At 35.5% G+C, this 22,658-nt stretch overlaps 1 protein-coding gene across 1 annotated transcript in view; it reads right to left on the reverse strand.

The window, feature by feature from the left end:
• LOC123316425 (dynein axonemal heavy chain 3) overlaps positions 1 to 22,658 on the reverse strand; it is a 2,043,583-nt gene that overhangs the window by 1,171,828 nt on the left and 849,097 nt on the right. Inside the window, exon 26 of the mRNA XM_044902499.1 lies at positions 16,984 to 17,371. Within this exon, the coding sequence (XP_044758434.1) occupies positions 16,984 to 17,371 (388 nt within the window). The remainder of the gene's footprint in view (positions 1 to 16,983; positions 17,372 to 22,658) is intronic.

Here is a 22,658-nt window from a genome sequence, read left to right on the forward strand (position 1 = left end):
GTTTTTCCTAAATAGATGGCGAATTTTGATTCGAATTTGTATCGGAAACCTCTTTATTTCAACTAATCGGCCATCGGTTTTCTCTCCAGTGATAAATAAATAATTCCTCATGAACCATATGCAAAAACTTACCATGTTTTACATTCTTTTTTTTTTAATGATAGATATCATTAATTACATCTGCCAAATTCCTCTCGGTTTAGTAGCGTTTTGTGTTTACTATTAATTTGGTGATGATTCGTATTGAGTTATAAAATCGATCACTATGCCTAATTTTACCAATGAAGATTATTTAAATCTCATTCTACTTCATGAAGAATGTAATAAAGTTGTAGATAGAACGATTTGACTGTTCATTGAGAGGTTTCCTGACCGACCCAGACCAACGAGAGATACCATTTAAGATAAGCAAAGAAAATCGACGATAATTCTCCGGTGAAGGCTGCAGACTTTGAGTATTTCTGCCTTTATGAAATGTCTCAGATCGGCGGCTCCACTTCCTACGGGACGGAGGGAGAAGAAGAAGATCTGAAAGAGGTCGCTTCCAAGAGGAAACGAGGGAGTTAAGACTGCGACTGCGAAGGAGAAAAATGAAAACAAATCTCTAGATATAATTTTCAAACAACCACAATTAATTAAAGGAAAGAAATCAAACGAACCTGAACGCATGGAAATAGATAAGACGAATAATGCACCATCAACATCTGCTACAGGAACAACTCAAAAAACAATAGACACCCAACAACAAATGAATAATAATCCAACAAAAAACATAAACAAATACTTCTCACCGAAAATGAATGAAATTAAATCCACAGAATACACCAATTTATTTTACATCATTTCTGAAAGTAATGAAATAGATAGAATTCAAATGGCGATTATTTGGAACTCCAAATTCCCGAATACAGAAGATATTATTCTTAAAACTAAATTAGGATTTCTTTTGAAGTCAAATACTGATAAAATACAACTAGAAGAAGCCCTAAACGAACTAAAAGCAGAAAAAAGAATAACAAGCTACAAAGAAACTAAAAACCAAAAACAAAGAAGCGAGAGAAAAGAACCTCAACAAACCTATTCAGTAGTTATTGCATCAGTTGAAAAGAATATCAAGGACGATGAAATAAGTCAACGATTAACTTCATTAGGAATAAATCATCGATACTGTAAAAGAATTGTATCAAGAATACACTCTTGTCCAACAGGTTATCAACGAATAATTACAGGAGAAACAAATGCATTCGAGACACTACTTAACAATGGTCTCTTTTATATGAATCGTCACTACATGGTGTTCCCCAGTCATGCACCAGAACCAACACCGATACCTTGTAACAAATGCTTACTTTTTGATCATACAACTGAAAATTGCAAAAGTATACCAAAATGCTCAAAATGTCAGGGAACTCACAAAATGTCCCATTGTAGGTCAACCAATGCACCAAAATGTACTGCTTGCAATGCTGAAGACCATTTAGCATGGTCCATAAAATGTCCCAACCATCCGAAGAAACCAATCGAAGGCATCCCAAACGTCAATGTTAGAACTATAAATAAAAAAACTAGAGAAATAGAGGATCTTACAAAGAAGATGAACAGAATACACTCCCCTATAACAATACACGATGATATAGTACATACATATTGTCGTAAACTCAACAAACCGAAAAACACCAATAGAAATTAACTCTTACTCAAGATCAAGAAGAGGTTCATAAGTCAATATAATGTAGATACAACATTGGTGTTTACAGGAAATAGATTTTATGTGCTAATGTTTGATATGGATGATCCAGAAGACCCCTCCCCAACTGAACCTATCAACAGCAAAAATAATAGTCAAGTTCATGTCGACAATTAAATTTTTGTACAACAACATAAACAGTTACATCCCAAAAAAACACTTGATCAATCATTTCATAGAACATAACAATATATCATGTACAATGTTTGTTGAGGCGAAAATAAAAAGTTCAGACAACACGCAATACCGAAATTGGACACAACTACAAAAGTTTGGACACCAAATACAGAACACGAGAGGTGGCAGCCTTGTACAGTGTCATCCAGGCATAAAATATGGAAAAGCCAATTCACCAGCAGTCAACAACCCCTTGAATGAAGTAACCCATTTCTCTGTCCCATTCAAAAATGAAAAATTACATATTTTCCTTGTATACATTCACCCTGCATCAAAGATAGAAGAAAGTATTTTCATAAGAGCGTCTCTCTGCAAATATGCTATCATAATAGGAGACTCCAACGTAAACAAAGCCAAGAACCAACAGATCAACAACTTTTTGAGAAGCAAACAGTTTACCAAAGCGGAAACTCCACCAACATTTTTGAGCAACGAGAACGAAGATAGCACTCCTGATTCAATATTCTATACGAACACTATGAAACAGAATATTAAACAAATTGAATTAACCCCCGATTTGGGCTCAAATCATCTGGCAATGGTTGTGGAAGTAGATCTGACTGTGAAACCAACTGAAGAACAGAAGAAGATTATACCTAATTACAGCAAATGCAATACAGAAAAAGTAAACAAGGAAATGGAAGCTTTCATCGAAGTAAACAAAAATGATCTTATAAATGAAGAATATATAGAAAAATTCAATAATGCTTTATCTGAAAGTATAAAAAAACACACACCCATGATCTCGAGACATCCTTTTCAAAAAAAATCTGAATGAATACAACAGAAACATTCACAAAATGATACAACAATATAAGGAACATAACTGGATAACTGTTTGTAATAAGATCAACGATTCCAAAGGTAAAATATTTTTCCAAGAAGTTAACAAACTGTCCAGATACACACAGTCACGCCAAATTCCCACACTAGAAGATAATGTGAAAGAATATCAGACCGATAAGGAAAAATGTGAATTATTTGCAAGTCATTATCAAAGTACTTTCAAACTGAATGAAGATGCCAACTTTGATAAGAATTATTTTGACAGGGTGAATGCATGGTATGATAATCATTTCAGCAAGACCACAAACACAAATAATGAGATAATTGAAATTAATGAGGAAGATTACTATGAAATTCTTCATAAATCTAAAAACACCACACCTGGAGCAGACAACATCCCATGGTCCATTGTCAAAGTCCTGAAGAGAGCTTCCACAAGAAACTGATAGAAATATACGAGTATTGTATAAATAACAGCATATTCCCATAAATTTGGAAAATACGTACCATAATAAACATACATAAACTAAATACAGATAGTAGAAGAGTCGAAAATTACCGACCTATCACCCTGCTTCCCGTTCTAGGGAAATTTTATGAAAAATTAATAAAGAAATTGCTTGATCTACCCCGTATGTCGGAGAGGAAACATTTCTCGACATATGTTTATATGACAAACTAGGGCTTATTTTTGATGTAGAATACGTGGTTGAAATTTCTTGGTTATGATCTGGACCACCCTGTATTTGTCAGCGTCTGTTTCGAAATAGCGACCACCCCTGTTGGCAGACGCTTACGATTTCAATTCAGTTAAGATCCTAGACCATTTTGACACCACATTCATCTTGGTAACTATAAGGAAGTTTCAATCGATTTTTTCTCATCTTTTCAATTTTTTTATCCCATAAGGCGACCACTCACGCCTGGCAGACGAGCGGTTTCAAGTTTTGGTAATAAAGTTGAACCAAAGTGCCAAACCAAACCTTTGGTAACTTATGAGGTAGTTGTTTTTGCTGCCAGCTCTCGGACTAAGAGCAGGGCACGGCTCAAGGATCTCCACTATCAACATCAATATATAAATTTTACTGTTATGATATGTCCATCAACCCATCTAGGAAACAATATGTACTACAATTTGCTGACGACACAACACTAATAGTACATGAAAAATCATTGCAAAGTTGCATACAAAGCCTGCAAGAACTGTAACGAGAGGATAGTTTTCAAACCTACCCTCTCGTTTTAGAATAATTATTTTAGTTTTCATTTTCAAATAATTTTGTTTTGAATTAATTTCCGAAAAATCTTTTCGAATTTCCAATTCATGATTCCGACATCGTTCGGAATTGTAAACATACCGTACCGTTTTTATCCCGTTTTTATTTCCTAAAAACGATGTCGCACCGTATAAAACATCCTGAATTGGAAGATAAAGGAGTTTTTTGTTCGCTAGCACAGATAAGTCGAAATTAAGACGTTTTTATCGACGCAAATTTACCGAATTTCGACTGTCGGGCACATCTGATTTCCGCACCCCCCCTGTGGGTATAAAATCAGATGTTCCCCCGCAGGCTACTTCACTTACGTTATTCCCTTGTTCTTAACTTGCTGTCAGATAGTTTTCACTTACGATTTATTTCCTGACTGTTCACTTGTGATTTACGATTTTCGCTTGATTCGACTTACTAGTTACGATACTCAGCGCCGTCCGCCGAATTATTCTAGAAAATTGTTTTTTTTGGGGTTTCATTTTCTAAGAGTTTAATTTTTTTTTGCTTTTTCTCCGTCACCACAGTTGGGGCGAGTCTTTTTATCGAGTTTCACGAGTGTAAGTGGCCGAATATAGAACCAGAGGTAAGACGACACGCCGTTATTTTTTTTTTAATATTGGAACTTCAGTTTTCCGTCTACATCCCTCTCATACCCGAGTCTGAGTTCCACCCCTACTGTCATTAACGTACCCTGCTGGTGTGGATACCCGGGGGGTAGGCGAAGGCACTTTGGGGTGGCTCACCCTTTCCCGAAATTTCCCGTCTTATCTAGTTCCACCCCTACTGTCGTTAAAGTACCCTGCTGGTGTGGATACCCGGGGGGTACCGAGGACACTTTGGGGTGGCCCACCCTTTCCTCAGTTCCCGTCTTTTTTACCCCGTTCCTGTGTTCACCTCTACGGTTAGGGAGGCATTCTGCTGGTGTGGATACCCGGGGAGTGCCGAACGAGCCTAAGGGTGAGCCGTCGTAATTCTGTGCTGTCTTTCATCCCCTAACCTGGCTGAAGTCCAATATCTGTCCGTCAAGTGTACGTCTCAGGTTCTGGCTGGCGAACAAGTCCGTTAACCCCCGTATAACGTTTGAGATCGGATCCAGTGTTATTCCGTCCGTTTTGCCCTGTAAATCTCACTGATTTCGAATCACTGAATTTTGTAATAGTGCTATTTGTGTTCCCCTTTTACGAATCGACAAATAAAAGTTGTATACAATGATTCTGCCTATCATTGTGCGTCGCTAACACCCTAGACACCAGGGAACCCTGTCTCCGGCTAGTAGCTGCCAGGGTAGGTTTGCTATTCTCCCTAAAGAATAGCTGGCGCTCGAGTCCGCCGAGGAAAACCCCATTACAGAACAAGTAAATATCGTCACACTATGGTTCCACAAATGGAGGTTGAAACCAAATCCAACTAAGTCTCAGTTTATCATCTTTTATCACATAATCAATCCGAATTCACCATCTATTAATATCAATGGAGTTAACATAAGACCTTCGTCGACTATAAAATAATTGGGTGTTCAAATAGACAATAGATATAATTTTAATGCCCACACAAAGATGATAAAGAAAAAGACTATCTCCAGAGCCACATATTTTGCTAAATTGACATATAAGAAACAAGGAATCAACATCTACAATGCAGCAAAAATATATAAGACCATTTGTAGGCCATTGATTAAATATGCACACCCAATATACGCAAACTGCAAACCCAGAGCAATAAAAAATCTGCAAGTAGCAGAGACAACAGCCCTAAGAAAGATAACAAGAATGCGACACCCAAACAATGTTCTCCTTAATCCACCGAATCAACTCTTATACGAAAAGACAGGAATTGAACCAATTAATGAAAGAATCAAGAGACTCAATATGAAGTTTCATTCTAAACTGATAGAACAGCATGATGTAATTATACAATACCACGACGATGGAACGAATAGGACTAAAAGAAAACATCCCACACAGACTCTTCTGAAAATGTTGAATACCAACTAAATAATTATTTAACGATATTATATTGTATTTTATATTAAAAAAAAATGATAAATAAAACTGTAAATTTAAAAGCTGAAGGACCCTAGGTCGATGGCCATATATATATATATATATATATATTTTAGGTGCAATTTTCTTGGGATTAGAGCACAATAAAACTTCAGGTATTCAGATTTTATTACTTGTAATCGACATATTTTTCGGCGTATATAAGCCTTTTTCAAGATTATAAAATAGGTTTGGCTGGGACATTTACATCTAAAAATACATTTAAAATCAGTCATAATTCTTCATCACGTGCACATTAACTTACTGTTCTATCTGTAATCTACAAATTATCAATTTATTTACAATAAAATTACGAAATATATTGGATCTGTCAATTTGAATTTGTTATTATATCATTTTTGACCACCTAGTTTTCCAATTGATCACATGAGATGCCATCTGTGTGCTTGTATGAATAAATAAATATGGTATTGAAAGTTATTATTTCACTTATTATTTTCACTGTTTTACGTTTAGAATCACAGATGTCATCTCAGTACAAGTTTTATTTTATGAAGGATACTATGGTAAATTTTTGATAAATTTTTTTTTAGGTCGGTTCTGTCGTTTATAGAGTTTTTTTCCTTTTGAATATATATCATTTCCAAAAAAGTCCTTATTTTGTTGTTGGTTTCTCTGTGTAGGATCTGAAAATTATCGAAGTCGAAACTATGGTTTCTTGCTATTTCATGTTTCTTTAGGGCTGTAGAATTTTTCGCATATTTGTGGCCATTAATCCTTTCTTTTATATATTGTGTTGTTTGGCCTATGTATTATCCTGGACATTTCTTGCATTTCAGTTGGTAAACACAGTTTGATGTTTTATCCTTTGGAATTTTTGATTTTAGCTTGCTGTAAAGAGGCTTTAAGTTGTTTGTGGACTTGTGTGCAATTTTTATGTCTGTGTCCTTGAATATGTAATTAATCTTCTCCGACAGATTTTTTAAATATGGGATTGCTATATATTTTTTGTCTTTCTTATTTGTCTTATTATTAGTGGAATTATAAGCTGAATGTATTCTGGTTTTAAATATTTTCTCTACGAATTTTGGTGGATAGTTGATTCGATTTAGGATCTCTTTTGCTTTTTTTATCGTTTCGATGCGATATTTCGGTGATGTCAGCTTTATCGATCTATCTGCAATTCCTGAGACAACACTTTTCTTATATTGAATTGGTGCCGTTGATTTATAGTTTAGGTATCTGCCTGACCATGTTTCCTTAGTATGCCAAATTGTCCCTATTTTAGAACCGTTGTTATCATGTATCAGTGTCATATCTGAAAAGTTTATTCTGTTGTCTTTTTCTATCTCTACTGTAAATTTGAGTTTTGGATGATAGTTGTTTAGTTCATTTACCATTGGTGTTATATATAAGAATCGGCAATCGCAGTTATGCAGTCATCCACATATCTCTTGAAGAAATTTATTTTAAATATAAGTTTTTCTATTATCGTTTTTTCAAGGTCTTCCATTAATAATTCGGCTAATACACTTGATAGAGGGTTTCCCATGCTGCATCCGTCTATTTGGCTGTAAAAGGAATCTTCAAACTGAAAATAGGAGTTTGTTATGCAGAAATCAATGGCCTTCATGAATTCAACTTTTGTGAGATCTGTATAATTTTTTATTTCGTCCCAACGTTTTGAAATTATGTCTTTGGCTTTTTCCATTGGAGTGTTGGTATAAAGACTCACAACATCAAATGACACCAACCTTTCATCTTCATTCAAGTTCACTGTATCTATGAATTGTTTGAACGTCCAAGAATCCTTTATGTGGTATGCGTTCTGACTAATAATGGGAGATATACACTTAGATAAGTATTTTGAAAACCAGAATACATTCACCTTATAATTCCACTAATAATAAGACAAATAAGAAAGACAAAAAATATATAGCAATCCCATATGTAAAAAATCTGTCGGAGAAGATTAATTACATATTCAAGGACACAGACATAAAAATTGCACCCAAGTCCACAAACAACTTAAAGCCTCTTTACAGCAAGCTAAAATCAAAAATTCCAAAGGATAAAACATCAAACTGTGTTTACCAACTGAAATGCAAGAAATGTCCAGGAGTATACATATACATATACATATATATATAAAAGAAAGGATTAATGGCCACAAATATGCGAAAAATTCTACAGCCCTAAAGAAACATGAAATAGCAAGAAACCATAGTTTCGACTTCGATAATTCTCAGATCCTACACAGAGAAACCAACAACAAAATAAGGACTTTTTTGGAAATGATATATATTCAAAAGGAAAAAAACTCTATAAACGACAGAACCGACCTAAAAAATTTATCAAAAATTTACCATAGTATCCTTAAATAAAATAAAACTTGTATTGAGATGACATCTGTGATTCTAAACGTAAAACAGTGAAAATAATAAGTGAAATAATAACTTTCAATACCATATTTATTCATTCATACAAGCACACAGATGGCATCTCATGTGATCAATTGGAAAACTAGGTGGTCAAAAATGATATAATAACAAATTCAAATTGACAGATCCAATATATTTCGTAATTTTATTGTAAATAAATTGATAATTTGTAGATAACAGATAGAACAGTAAGTTAATGTGCACGTGATGAAGAATTATGACTGATTTTAAATGTATTTTTAGATGTAAATGTCCCAGCCAAACCTATTTTATAATCTTGAAAAAGGCTTATATACGCCGAAACATATGTCGATTACAAGTAATAAAATCTGAATACCTGAAGTTTTATTGTGCTCTAATCCCAAGAAAATTGCACCTAAAGTATATAAAATATAGCACAAGAAAAATTTTGCCTATTGTATATATATATATATATATATATATATATATATATATATATATATATATATATTTTTTTTTTTTTTTTTTTTTTTTTTTTTTTTTTTTTTTCCACCGCCTACACGGGTTGGTAAGTGAGAGTGCCGAGTCATCAAAACCCTCAACATTTCGATTACACGTGGTTCCACCTTGTAAATTTCAAGAATTTCCAGCAACCATGAGTGTGGTACTGAGTCGTAGGCCTTCTGGTAATCGATCCATGCCATGGCTAGATTTTTTTGCCTTTTTTTATATATATATATATATATATATATAGTAGTATACAATTAACGGTCGTAGTATTCAGTAAAATAGGTTATATATATATATATATATATATATATATATATATATATATATATATATATATATATATATATATATATATATATATATATATATATATATATATAAAAAGGCAAAAAAATCTAGCCATGGCATGGATCGATTACCAGAAGGCCTACGACTCAGTACCACACTCATGGTTGCTGGAAATTCTTGAAATTTACAAGGTGGAACCACGTGTAATCGAAATGTTGAGGGTTTTGATGACTACATGGCGAACAACACTTACTCTGGGGGAAACATCGACTCCGTATGAAACGGCTGAAATCGAGATCAGAAGAGGCATCTTTCATGACGACAGCCTGAGCCCGTCATGGTTCTGCTTAGCTCTTAACATCCTCAGCAGCATGCTAAACAGGTCAATGTATGGTTACTCGATCACAGATCGAGCAAGGCTTTCTCATCTTTTCTATATGGATGACCTGAAGCTGTATGCGAGGGGAAGGGCACAACTGGAGGGACTCTTGGAATTGGTAAGGACATTCAGCGAAGACATCCGGATGAAGTTCGGCTTAGAAAAGTGTGCATCACTAATTATAAGAAGAGGAAAGATGGTGGAGGAGGAGAATATAAGGATGAGAAATGGTGAAGAAATAAAAAGCCTAAATACAGAAGACAGATATAAATATTTAGGAATACAACAAACATTCGAAATAAAACAATCAGAAAACAAAGAACATGCTAAAATTGAATTAATGAGAAGAACAAAACTTATCCTCAAAACACAGCTCTCATCAAAAAACAACATAATGGCGATCAACATCTGGGCCATTCCTTCGTTCACCTATACTGCTGGGGTGCTCTCATGGTCGAAGACAGACCTGCAACAAATAGATAGGAAAATCAGAACTACCTTCACACAATTCGGCCTTCTTCATCCTAACTCGGCCATAGAAAGAGTGTACTTGCCTCGTAAAGAGGGGGGTCGTGGCTTGAGCTCCGTTGAGAATGCATGCTGGAAAGAAGGAAGAAATATTAGAAAGAGCTTCAATAAAACATACTTACCAGTTCACCAATGGATAGCATACCAGGAAGGGGTCCCACCTGTGGAGGAAGCGATCAGTGGTAGCGGACCTGAAAAAGAAAATGTGCTAGATGAGCTCAGGCAGAGATGGCAGGCAAAACAACTACATGGGAGGTTCTATACAACAAGATGATGTGGATATAGCAGCGTCGAATACCTACCTCACACAGGGATACTTGTTTCCACAAACAGAAGGAACTATTTTTGCCATCCAGGACCAGGTGGTTCCCACACGCAACTACACCCACCACATCATGAAAAAGCAACTCGAGACAACCAAATGCCGACTTTGCAATGCCGCAGAGGAAACAGTGCAGCATCTGTCAGCGGGATGCTCCACTATCGCAGGAACCCAATACCTTTCCCGCCACGACAATATGGGGAAGGTGGTGCACCAACTGCTTTGCCTTAATAAACAGCTGATCCAACATTTCACACCGCACCATTTGTATACGCCGGTACCTGTACTGGAGGATGATAACACCAAGGTGTATTGGGATCTCACTGTAATCACTGATGTGGGGGTTGAACATAATAGGCCGGATATGGTGGTCTGGAATAAGAATGAGAAGACTGCCACCATAATCGACTTTGCAGTTCCCCAAGATTACAATATGATGAAGACCTATGGGGAAAAAATTAGCAAATATGCTCCACTAGCCTGGCAGATGAAAGATCTATGGAAGCTAAAAAAGGTTGATATCGTGCCACTTATCATGAGCGTGAACGGTCTAGTGCTGAAGAAAACTATTACGCATTTGGAGGAACTACAGCTACCTCACAGCGCTATAACATGGATGCAGAAGGCGGTTATACTTGGACAGATGAATCTAAATTCACAAAGAATGGTTCTTTCAATAGGCATAACAGTCATTATTGGGATGAAGAGAACAACCACCACTTCAGACAATGGAACTTTCAAGAGACCTGGAGTTTCAATGTTTTTTGCGCCATCAAAAATAATGCAATTCTCGATGTTCACATTTATGATGGGACTTTAACTGGTAAGATAGAACACTACACATGTTTGCATTATTTAAAGAATGTTCTCCCTTAGGAGATAGATATTCTGACATAATGACTCAAATAATTGAGCCGCTAGTACAGAACCATAATGACTTATGGTATCAACAAGATGGCGCGCCTCCACACAATTCACTCAATGTGTCAAATATCCTCTACAGGCTATTTGAAGATCGATGGTTGGCGAACAATGGTCCACATCTTTGGCCACCACGTTCTCCCGATTTAACTCCTTTTGACTATTATGTTTAGGGTAGGATAAAAAATATTGTCTACTCAGCTCCCCTGACTGATAAAGAGGACTGCATAGAACGAGTCAGAAATGCGTTCAGGTTTGTTTAGATTTTTAGATTCATAGTTTTGAAACTCAATTTGGTTTTTAAACACTTTTGCAGATCTCTTCCTCCCGATGAAATAAGAAGAGCAACGCACGAAGCATTCCTGAGACGTATAAATAAATTAACGGTCAAAACTTTGAGCATCTTCTCTAGTTATAACTGCGAGAGTTTGCCATGGTTCTCCTAATAGTAACTTGAAGTCGGTTTCAAGAAGGGGTGAAAAATCTACAGCATGGTTCAAATAACAGTTCCTGAAAATTTAATTTTTTTGGCGTGAAGGGAAAAGAAATAGCTGAAAATTCAAGACGAAAAACAGTTTTTTGTGAATAACTCATAAAATATCCATTTTAGGGCAAGGGTGTGATGCATACACTCACATTATTTTTTAACGTAGATTCAATATCTGCCATAAAAAAATGGGGTTCTAATTTGAAAAAATTGATTTTTCACGATTTTGTCATCCCTAACTTCGAAAGCGATTTTTTCACCCCCTGTATCATGAATCGCGATTTCGATTCTCAAAGTGGATACATCAATCTTACATCTTGAAAAATCCCAAAAATGATAATTTTGCATCCAAAAACCTCGAAGTTATTCTTGTTTCAGCAGAGCTCTATTTTCGATTTTTTTTCGAATTTTCCCGCTCAGAGAGAATTTTCCAACCAAAACTGAAAAATGTTACATCAAAATAACTTGAAATTTTCTAAGGAATTTATTTCCGCAATAAAAAAATGGTGTTCTAATTTGAAAAACGGAAGTTGACGACATTTCCGGAAAAACCAGAGGTCCTCATGCCTTGAAAATATTTTATATTTCATCAGCATCGTGAAATACTCATAAGTGCTGAATTTCATGAAAATACGTTCAGTAGTTTCCCGTATAAATATGGGTGAGGTTCCTCGTGAAAGACCCTGTATAGCGCGTACAATCAGACACATGTAAAAATGCACGATAACGAGTATAAAAACAGATTTCGTCCGCCTAATAATAAACATCGCGGAGGTGATAATAATTTTCCGCGAATAACTTGTATTGAAAAGGAAAAAAATGCAAATATGGATGAATCATTGTCGGAAAACGGGGAGAAACTCTCGAATTAGGTCCGATTCCGGAGTTTGTTCCTTGCAGGGCCATTAAAATTTTTTAAAATAATCCCAGCGAAGATCTTATAGACGAATGTGATCCCGATGAAGATATTAAAACATTGAAATCTCCAATGATTGAAATAAAAATATTTCATTTCAATTTCGTAGCATTAATCGATACCGGTAGCGAAATTTGTTGTTTAAATCATTATATCTGGTGTATGTTGCAACCATTTCACGAACGGATATCTACTTTTCCTTGTACAGGTGTAAAAATTACTGGAGCATTTAAGTCAAAACACAGAAAAGTCAAACAGCAATCCTCAATAACATTCGAAATTTGTGATAATTCATTTCAATATGGATTTCTAATCATCCCAGATTTGCATTATCCGGTAATTATAGGAATCGACTTTTTGCGTAGTTTGTCGGCGAAAATTGACTTAGAAAATCAGAAGATATTTTTAAAAAAATTGCTGGAAAGAAATTCCCGAAGTTGCCAATCCTCCAATGGATATCAGAAGATATCCAAGATATCAGAAGAAACTTGTAATATCAGATCAATAGAAATTGGAAACGCCGACCAATTTAAAGAAAAAGCAGCACCGCAACCTGATTATAATTCCGAGGAAAAATTGAGGGAAATAATTAATAATAGTCTCTTGAATAATAATCAAGCGAAAGTTTTTTTCGATCTTCTTTCGAAATATCGAACTGTTTTTTCTGATACGCCAGGATGTACTTCGATATATCATCATGATATAAAATTGACTAATTATGACAGTTTTTTCCGAAAACAATATCCAATTCCAATAGGACATAGAGAGACTATTTAGTCGCAGCTTGATTTGATGGAAGAATGGGGTGTTATAAAGAAAATTCCGACTCAATATATTTCCCCGCTTATGGCCTGCGTAAAGAAAGATAACACGGTACGAATCGGTTTAGATGCTCGTTACTTAAATTCTCGCATAGTTAAAGAACATGATACTCCCAAGCCAACTGAGGAAATTATGCGGATTATACAGGGTGAGCAAATAAATATCATGCTTATTGGCTTATTGGTTTATGTTCGAGGGTAATATCTATTGTTTCTGTAGACTGCCGTTCGGATTGCAGAGTAGTGTGAACGCCTTCCTTCGATGTTTAAATAAAGTATTTGGTAGTGATTTCTCCAGTTTTCTGATTACTTATGTAGATAACCTACTTTTTTTTGCCCCAACTTTCGAAAGCTTCATAGTCAGATTAAAGCTGGTTTTGGATAAGTTGTCACAACACGGGTTCACGTTGAAGTTATCGAAATGTGATTTTTTTGTGAGGAAATCCCTTTTTTGGTATATATCTTAGATGTTCACGGTATAAGACCCGATCCTAAGAGAGTTCAGGCAATAAATGATTTTAGGGCTCCAAATAATAAAAAAGAACTGCAGCGCTTTTTGGGTCTCGTTAATTTTGATCGTGCATTTTGTGATAACTTTTCGAAAACTGCTGAGGCGTTAAGCTGTTTATTGAAAAAGGATATACTATGGAGATGGTCAATTGGAGAACAAGATGCTTTCGATGGAATAAAAAAGTTAATATCACACTTCTGTATCCTCCTCGGGATAATATACCATTCTGTCTGGAAGTAGATGCCAGTGATACAGCTCTAGGTGGTCACTTATTCCAGATGATCGAAGGAAAACGCCAACCAGTTGCATGGGCTTCTCGGTTGTTGCTTCCTAGGGAAACGCGTTATTCTGGTAACGAGAAGGAAGCTTTAGCCGTGGTATGGGCTAGGATAAAAACATGTATATCGTCCGTAACCTATGTCTTGGAACATACGAATACCGGAAAAGAAAGAGGGATTTTTCATGTCTGTCATTTGAAACCTTTTTGTTTGGAGGGTCACTGGAAATCAACTTAGTGAAATGTTTCGAAAAAACCGGGGGGTAAATTGTAACAAGAATTTTTATTGATTTTTCATTTTAATATTGATCGATGGTAATATCTGTGACCGGGTGGCACACAGCATGTCCAAGAGACGCGAGACGCGATTTTTATCAAGTTATGAGACCTTTATTTAAATCGGCGATCCTCGTGGAAGAATTATTCCAAATTAATTGTTTATAATAAGAGAACATTATTCTGGTGGCAGGTAAATGTTTTACCATCAATTAATGTCATAGGGTATTAGATTTTTATGTACTTTGCAGATTTAATTAACATAATTCAACCTCACGTTTTTCGAAACCATTACATAATAAGGATAATACAACAAGGAATCAGAGTCTGCTTGAAAACCACCCCGGTGAGAGAACCCAAGCGTTACAGAACACAGCTTCGTTGATAAATAGTGGGAAGCCATAATAATACCGATCCAAAAGGGCAGTTCACTAACAGACTTAAGAAATTATCGGCCTATGTCACTAACTTGTAGAATGTGCAAGTAATTCGGGAGAATCATGAAAAGAAGACTCTGTTATTCCCTAAAAGTGAACAAACTCATCACCAATACTCAAAGCGGTTTCCGCAAACATCGATCTACTACCGAATCTACTACTGACAACCTCGTCCAACTGCATTCTGAAGTCCTTGAAGCTTTGGCTAACAAGCAGGAACTAATTGCCCTGTTTTTTGATATAGTTAAGGACTTTGATACAACATGATGGAGACATAGGCTACTGAAAATATTGAAAAACCGCAATATAGATGGAAGAATGGTGCTGTTCGGTCCCTTTTGTTGTAAGAGTAAAATTTTCTATCGCATTACACTCACTTTTGTTCGCTTTGAAGAGCTGGGATTTGGAGCAGAGCGCCAAGAGATCGCAGTTCGCTGTTTGGAAGTCATTTCTGTTGACCGCATTTTATTCCCTTTTGAATTTTTTCATATATATTTCGCTTCCGCTCCAGCTTCAAACCGCAAGAAATACAGTCCGCTTTTCTCACAAAGGACACCGCACACTTACTTAGGAAAAGCGGGTCCAGTGAATTTGCCCCATTTTTACATATTATATTTATATCAACCTTGAGAACAATATATCAGATTTTCACGAAGGTCTTACATTCGGTTTGTTCTATAAGGCGTTCCAAAATTGCAGCTACGGAAATATGAATCTTTAAATTTTGATGATAATTCTTCTAATTTTCAGAATATCATCATGATGCCTTGGGTTCTGAATAACAAGATATCACAGATATCCAAACACCGCCCACCACGTTAAGTTTCGTTATACAGGCTGTTCTATGAAGCTGTCTAAGTAACTGAATGTAACTTTGTTAGTGACTTTGGGACCACCCTGAGTTTTTCATAATATGATACCATGATGTATGTCCACCCCGGTAGGAAGTTTCATTAATGTACAAAGAACAGTTGCAAAATTATTCAAGTTTAAATTCGGATTTCATACAATTTTTCTTTAAAACTTATCTGTAGTTGAGATTGCTGTCAAGAAATATAGGTTTTCATTCATTATAATTATTATGATAGGTATTGGTCGGTCGGTCCAAAGGTGTTTTTATTCAGGAATGTACAGGATGGGCATTATTCGGTGTCACTAATATTCTCATTTCGCTATCTCAAAATCTGTTTATATAGAAAAACAGTATTATCATTCCAGGTTGAAACCATGATGTATAAATTCGGATTTCAACAATTTTACTTAAAAACTTATCTGTAGTTTAGATTATTGTCAATTATTTGTTTTTATATGATTACTGTCAAGTATTTGATTTTTTATGAATTCTGTAGGCTACTTAAAAGGTTGGTTAGCTTGCCTTCTGTTTATTTGTTTTCAGTTAGTTGTTTTTTAATCGTTGCGACCATTATTGGTATAACGTTATAGAAAGTTAATGTGAAAAGACAGCAACGAATGTTTCCTTTATGATCATGAGTTTCCATTAAATAACCTCAGACGAATAGATACGGAAGATGATGTCGATAAAAGAAATCTGGCTGTTTTGAAGCGTGAAGTATTAGAATTACCGGTAGTTGAAGTAACCCAATTAACGAGATTATGCATTAATTGCATTAATTGTTTGAAAGAGACAACTGAAGAAATCAACGACATAAATGATGATTCTACAGTAACAGTTAAATTAAATACTTTGCATCAAACTCCAAGTCATGCGTGTATTTTTCACAAAGGTCGACCCACTTTTATGGTATAATATTTAAAAATTTATGCATCCTTAGAGTGCTCAAAGATACAACCACCTGGAATGATAATACTGTTTTTCTATTTAAACAGATTTTGAGATAGCGAAATGAGGAGATTAGTATGTTTGTTGTATGTATGTATGTATGTTTTATATTGGACTACTCACCGCATCTAGATACAGTTGCTGGGGATGCCTGCTCCAAATCAGCAGGTTCGAATATCAGATTCATTTTATTCGACATCTGAATAATCTCACCGCTCATCAAACATAGTTTTTTGTTATCATCGAGTACCGTATTCATATTTTCTATCCAAACAGCATCAACAGGACCATCAAACATAATCCATTTTCGATCTGGTGTCGTGCTGTTAGCGTATTCTCGAAAAGTAACTGCAAGAACTCCATCTGTCCACTCATGTGAAGCAGGATCAAACTGACCATACAACTGACCCATAGTTATAGCTTTAGGATTGATTATTCTATAAACAACTTTACTTTCTTTCAGTTTCGCACCTTTATCCTGGTTCAATGCTCCTAAGGCTTCTCCAAGGGTCTGAAATAAAACTGGGGATGAATTTTGTTCGGCAATGAAAAAGATTCTCAACATTGAATTACAGTTATTATACAAGATTGCAGCTTGAAGAAACTTGAAAGATTGAAATACTTTTCATATTGATAAGGATCTATTATTGATAATAAGGATTAATTTCACTACTGGATCAGCCTCAGGTAGACCACGAATGATGATGGTGTGTGGCCTCCGAAATTGCTCAAGCGTCTCCTGATGATCAGGACTAGCAGACGTAATCGACTTACTGTATTCGATGGCAACCGCACCTTTCTTTATATGAGCCAATGCGGACTCACAATGCTATAGACCAGTTTCAAGAACATTCGTCTTGCAAAATAAATCGTGCCTCACCAAGGTTGCGTCGTGCCTAGAAAGAGCAAGTGAATGCTCTTCAATTGTAAGCGTGTGCTGCTCCAGTATATTCTTGCACTATAAAACATCATCCCACAGAAGATGTTATGATTGTTTTATTTTAGCAATGTCGCGAGAGTTCTCTAATAGTTTGGCCAGCAACATATCGAATTGATTGAATGACACATTCACGGAATCTTGCGGTCCTGAAGAAGAAGCACCATCTGACGATGCGGAGGTGTGACTGCTGCGTAATGTATGAACCTCCCTGCTACAGTAGCCACGGGATCAATTTTTGGATGCCACAGATGGAGCAGTAGGTGAAAGCTGCAAACACTTAAAGTGGAACACCTTAGAGCATATAGTGCAAGCAACACACCCATTCGAGGAAGTTTCTCCTCGTATAGCACGTAGACAGACGGAAAGGCCTCGGAGATAAAGGCGAAATAAACAATTAGTTGGAAATGTAAGTGATAGGTAAATGACAGAAGTGTTACAAAGGCTTGCGAGAAGTAGACGAAATATCAAATTAAATAAATTTATTTCCCTCAAAAAATTTTATAGAGTATGTCAAAAAAAGATAAATAATTGTATGACTTGATACATACAAAAGTAAGGATTCAAGTTTCATTCAAGATAGGGGAAAGGTGCACGAGTTGATCCCTTTGGGTAAGATGATCCCTTTAGATTACCGACTCATGAAAAATACCATCTGGTTGAATTCTATGCCATAACATAGCTTCTACAACACTTCTACCTCAGTCAATTTATCAGTACAGTGCAAGCGAACAGTCGATATTCACAGAGAAAAATATAAATTGTGACCGCTTATGCCCGTTTGCACCGTTTCGCTGGTAATCATGGTTAAACTAATCGATGTTTAATATTTAAACGTTGCTTAGCGGTTGACGGTTTGCACCGTGGAATCATAATCGTTGTTCACTTTAATCATCGATAGGTTTGGCAACACCACTCAAAGCATAAAAAATTCCAAATTTCAGTCATGCACATCATAGAAGATAAATGGAAAAGAAAAAGAAGTCAAGGTTTTGTGACTAAACTTCTGTTGTCAAGGTGGGAAATTTGAACATTTCTTTTGGAGTGTCGGTGTTGTGTTTCGAATTTGAAGTGCGAACATGGGTAGCATCAACACATCCTATTACTCTAGGAAAAAAAGCCTTCTTGTGAAAGGACTGTTGAATTTGCACTATATCCTCATCTTTGGTTATTTAATGAATTCGGAATATAATTTACCAATGGCTAATGAAAATGCAGCAATAATTCTTGATCTTTTCGATACATCTACATTCATGAAATTATCAACAGAAGCCAACTGACCAGCACTAGCATAAAACCTCAATGTAGCTAGCAATTGATTTATTGGGTCAACACTATTATTCCTGAAATATCTATATTTGTATATTATAACTAATTTTTAAATTCCAAATCAGTCTCCATATATGGCAAAAAAAACACGGTTTCTTTCGTTAAACGAAATCTTCTGAAAAAAGTGACGTCCATTCTATCGAAATAATTTCTTCTACAGGGAAAACATCTGGGAAATTCCAAATCATTCTCCATATATGGCAAAAAAAATAACACGATTTCTTTCGTTAAACGAAATCTTCTGAAAAAAGTGAGGTCCATTCTTTCGAAATAATTTCTTCTACGGGGAAAACATCTGGGAAATCCAAAGTCGATATTGCCAAGTGCATCGAGATCATCATCAAGTAATATCTCATCTTTCAAATCATCCATTATTAATTCGAATTTTATATCAACACAAATAGAAAACACAGTTGTCAAACGAATTTGAAGTTTTACTTCAATCAACGTTTTAATCGAGCTTTAATCGAGCAAATTTCTGCGTTTAGTTTAAACAACGTTTAAGGGCCTTATAATCAACGTTTAGGAACGGTGCAACCCGGTTAAGGAATTAAACGTTGTTTAAGAATATAATCGTTGTTTAGACAAACGGTGCAAACGGCCATTAATGTCGTAAGATTAGGTTAACTATTAATATTGATTATGCTACTTTCGTTGTGATTGGTAACAATGATTTTTATATTTGTTGCTTCCTTATATGCTTATTTTTTATTTTTTCTCGACTTGAAGACAATGACGTTCGTATAAGTTATAATAGCTAATGCTGAATGAAAAAGTTGAACTTGGGGCAAGATGATCCCCCAACTTGTGTACAAGATGATCCCTGGGAATCATCTTACACCTTAATTTTTTTACATACTGTTCTGGGATCTAATAATCGTCAGAAGGCTATACTGATAAATTTTTACAGGATTGTTCAGTTAGGAATTTTGCCGCGTAAATATAAATATTAATAAATAAATAAAGAAAAATCATTCGAGGCGGATGGTCCAAAGAATCAATGTCAAATGCTATTGATGCAATTAAAAATAGAATGGCAATTCAAAGAGCGAGTAGGGAGTTTTCAGTGTGGCTAATTTCATTGAAACGAAGGACTAAAGAATCTAAGAAAATAGCTCGTGGAGTAGTGGAATATCTGGGAGTGAGAAAAACTCTTCTCACTAATGAACGAGATACCGAGCTCGTGAGCCATATGAAGGACATGGAGTTTAGAATGTATGGATCAATAACAAAAGACATTTCGTACTTTATTTTGTTATTTGAGGAAATGTTGAATATTTCAATGGATGGATCTCAAATTAGCTTTTTTCGGTGGTGCATTGAAACCACCACTTAGAATACATGTTAGTTTCAAATTTTTGTTATACTTCACCTTATATGTTGATTTTTAGTTGTTTATTCACTTGATAATTTATAATGTTTTATGCTCAATAAAATTATTTCACAAACTTGACAGATATTTGTTTCACATACTTCATTCTTGAAAATATGGGAGCTAATTGAGAACATAGGGTCAAGATGATCCCTGGGATCCTCTTAACCATACCACAGGGATCAACTCAAACACCAGGGTGTATGAGATCATCCTTTTGTAACGTTTTGGAAAATCGAAAATATTTCAAAAACATTTTGTGACCTACTATTTCGAGTAGGACAATAGAAAGATGGATACTTCTAAGAGAAGTACACGTTTTCATTTTTGTGCTACCCGAAGAAACTAAGAAATTACGTAAATTCTTGCTTAAGAGGATCGTCTTGGGCACTTTTCCCACAAGTATAAGACAATCAGACAAATATCACACATAGACATACAATCATCAACCGATGAGACATAAACTCATCCATTGAGTAGAAGGCATTATTGATAAGCAGGAACTTGACCATTTTCATGAAAGCCTCACTACGAAGGGGGGTAACCTGAACTGGAAGTTTATTATACATTCTCAGTTCGTGGAAAATGTGGTTATTCTGCGTCCTCTTCAATCGATGTCTGGTTATTGTAAATTTGTCTTTAGTTCTAGTTTGGTGATCGTGTATGGCAGAGGGTTTCAGATGATTCTGAATTTCTCATTTCTATGAATATATTCATATTCAAATTATCAGAATATAAAAGCATGGTGCTGTGACTATGCCATATTTCTTGGAAAACGGCCTGCAGCTGGAGGTCTATCAAGTTAGCCCGGAAGTAGTGGCATTTCGAAAAAAAAAATTTTTCAATGAGAATGCAAAGTGCTGGCGAATGCTGAAAAAAAAACTGAAAAATCTCATACAGATTTGGAAAAATTTGAAATTGAATTTTCTGGGCCAACTTATGTGCAACCCGGAAAGCCCAGCATTTTTCATCGATTATTTATTCGAGAATAGTGAATGCTAGCGAAATGCTGGCGAATGCTGAGGAAAGAACTGAAAAATCTCATACAGATTTGCAAAAATTGGAAAATGAATTTTCCGAGCCAACCTATGTGCAGCCCGGAAAACCCAGCAATTTTCATCGATATGTCGAGAATAGTGAATGCCTGCGAAATGCTGGCGAATGCTGAAGAAAAAACTGAAAAATCCCATACAGATTTGGAAAAATTGGAAATTGAATTTTCCGAGCCTACTTAGGAAGGGTCCGAAAAGTATCCATTTCCAAAATCGCCCTGTATATCATAAACGGAAACAGTTATGTAAAATCTGATTAGGACAACTTGAGTTTCACAAAAAAGTAGGACAGGAACGTGAAAACCGCAAGGCTCTATCTTAAATAGCAAGCCAGAAACCTGGCTGTCTCACCCACAATGGGATGCACTGTACAGGGTGGGCAAATTTCGATGTTTTAGTACTACAGCTTTTAAACCAGAGGAGATAGACAAAATCTGATACCCCATTCTCGTTCTCTTTTTCTGAGAAACTAACAATAGTAGTAGTCATTTTTGGCCACCTTCTTTTGTTTTCGAGTTATAAGCGAAAATTGGAAAATTGGCGATTTCGAAATAAATTTATATCTCCGCTAATACTGATGATAGAGCTCTGAAATTAAAACATTATACAGGCACTTTTTTAAATAGAATCCAGTGGCGTGCTTGCCTTTTTAGCAGGATTTTTAATTACGAAGCTATGACCCAAAGTTATGTTTTTTTAAATGGGAACACTAGATTTCTGTGCAATTTTTTGAAAGCATAATTTTTACTGATTTCAAAAATATATAACATCATATGGTTTGCATCAGTATAAATAATAAAAAATGGTCAAAAACCTTTTTCCTCAATATTTCTATGGTTTCAACTTTTGATGAGCACAGAAAAATGTAGCATCTTATTATTACCACAGTCTCCTTCTATTAGTCCTTTCATTTCTATGCTTCTTAGTCAATTTCTCCAAGATTCAAATTTTGTAAAAGTTGGTAAAAAGCATAGAAAGAATGACATTGCCGGAAGGAGACTGCTCTTATTATAGGAAGCTCTATTTTTCTGTGCTCGTCAAAAGTTGAAACCATAGAAATATTGAGAAAAAAAGTTTTTTTGACCATTTTCTATTATTTATATTGATG

The sequence above is a fragment of the Coccinella septempunctata genome, chromosome 7 (genome assembly GCF_907165205.1).
Source record: "Coccinella septempunctata chromosome 7, icCocSept1.1, whole genome shotgun sequence".
Taxonomy (NCBI): domain Eukaryota; kingdom Metazoa; phylum Arthropoda; class Insecta; order Coleoptera; family Coccinellidae; genus Coccinella; species Coccinella septempunctata.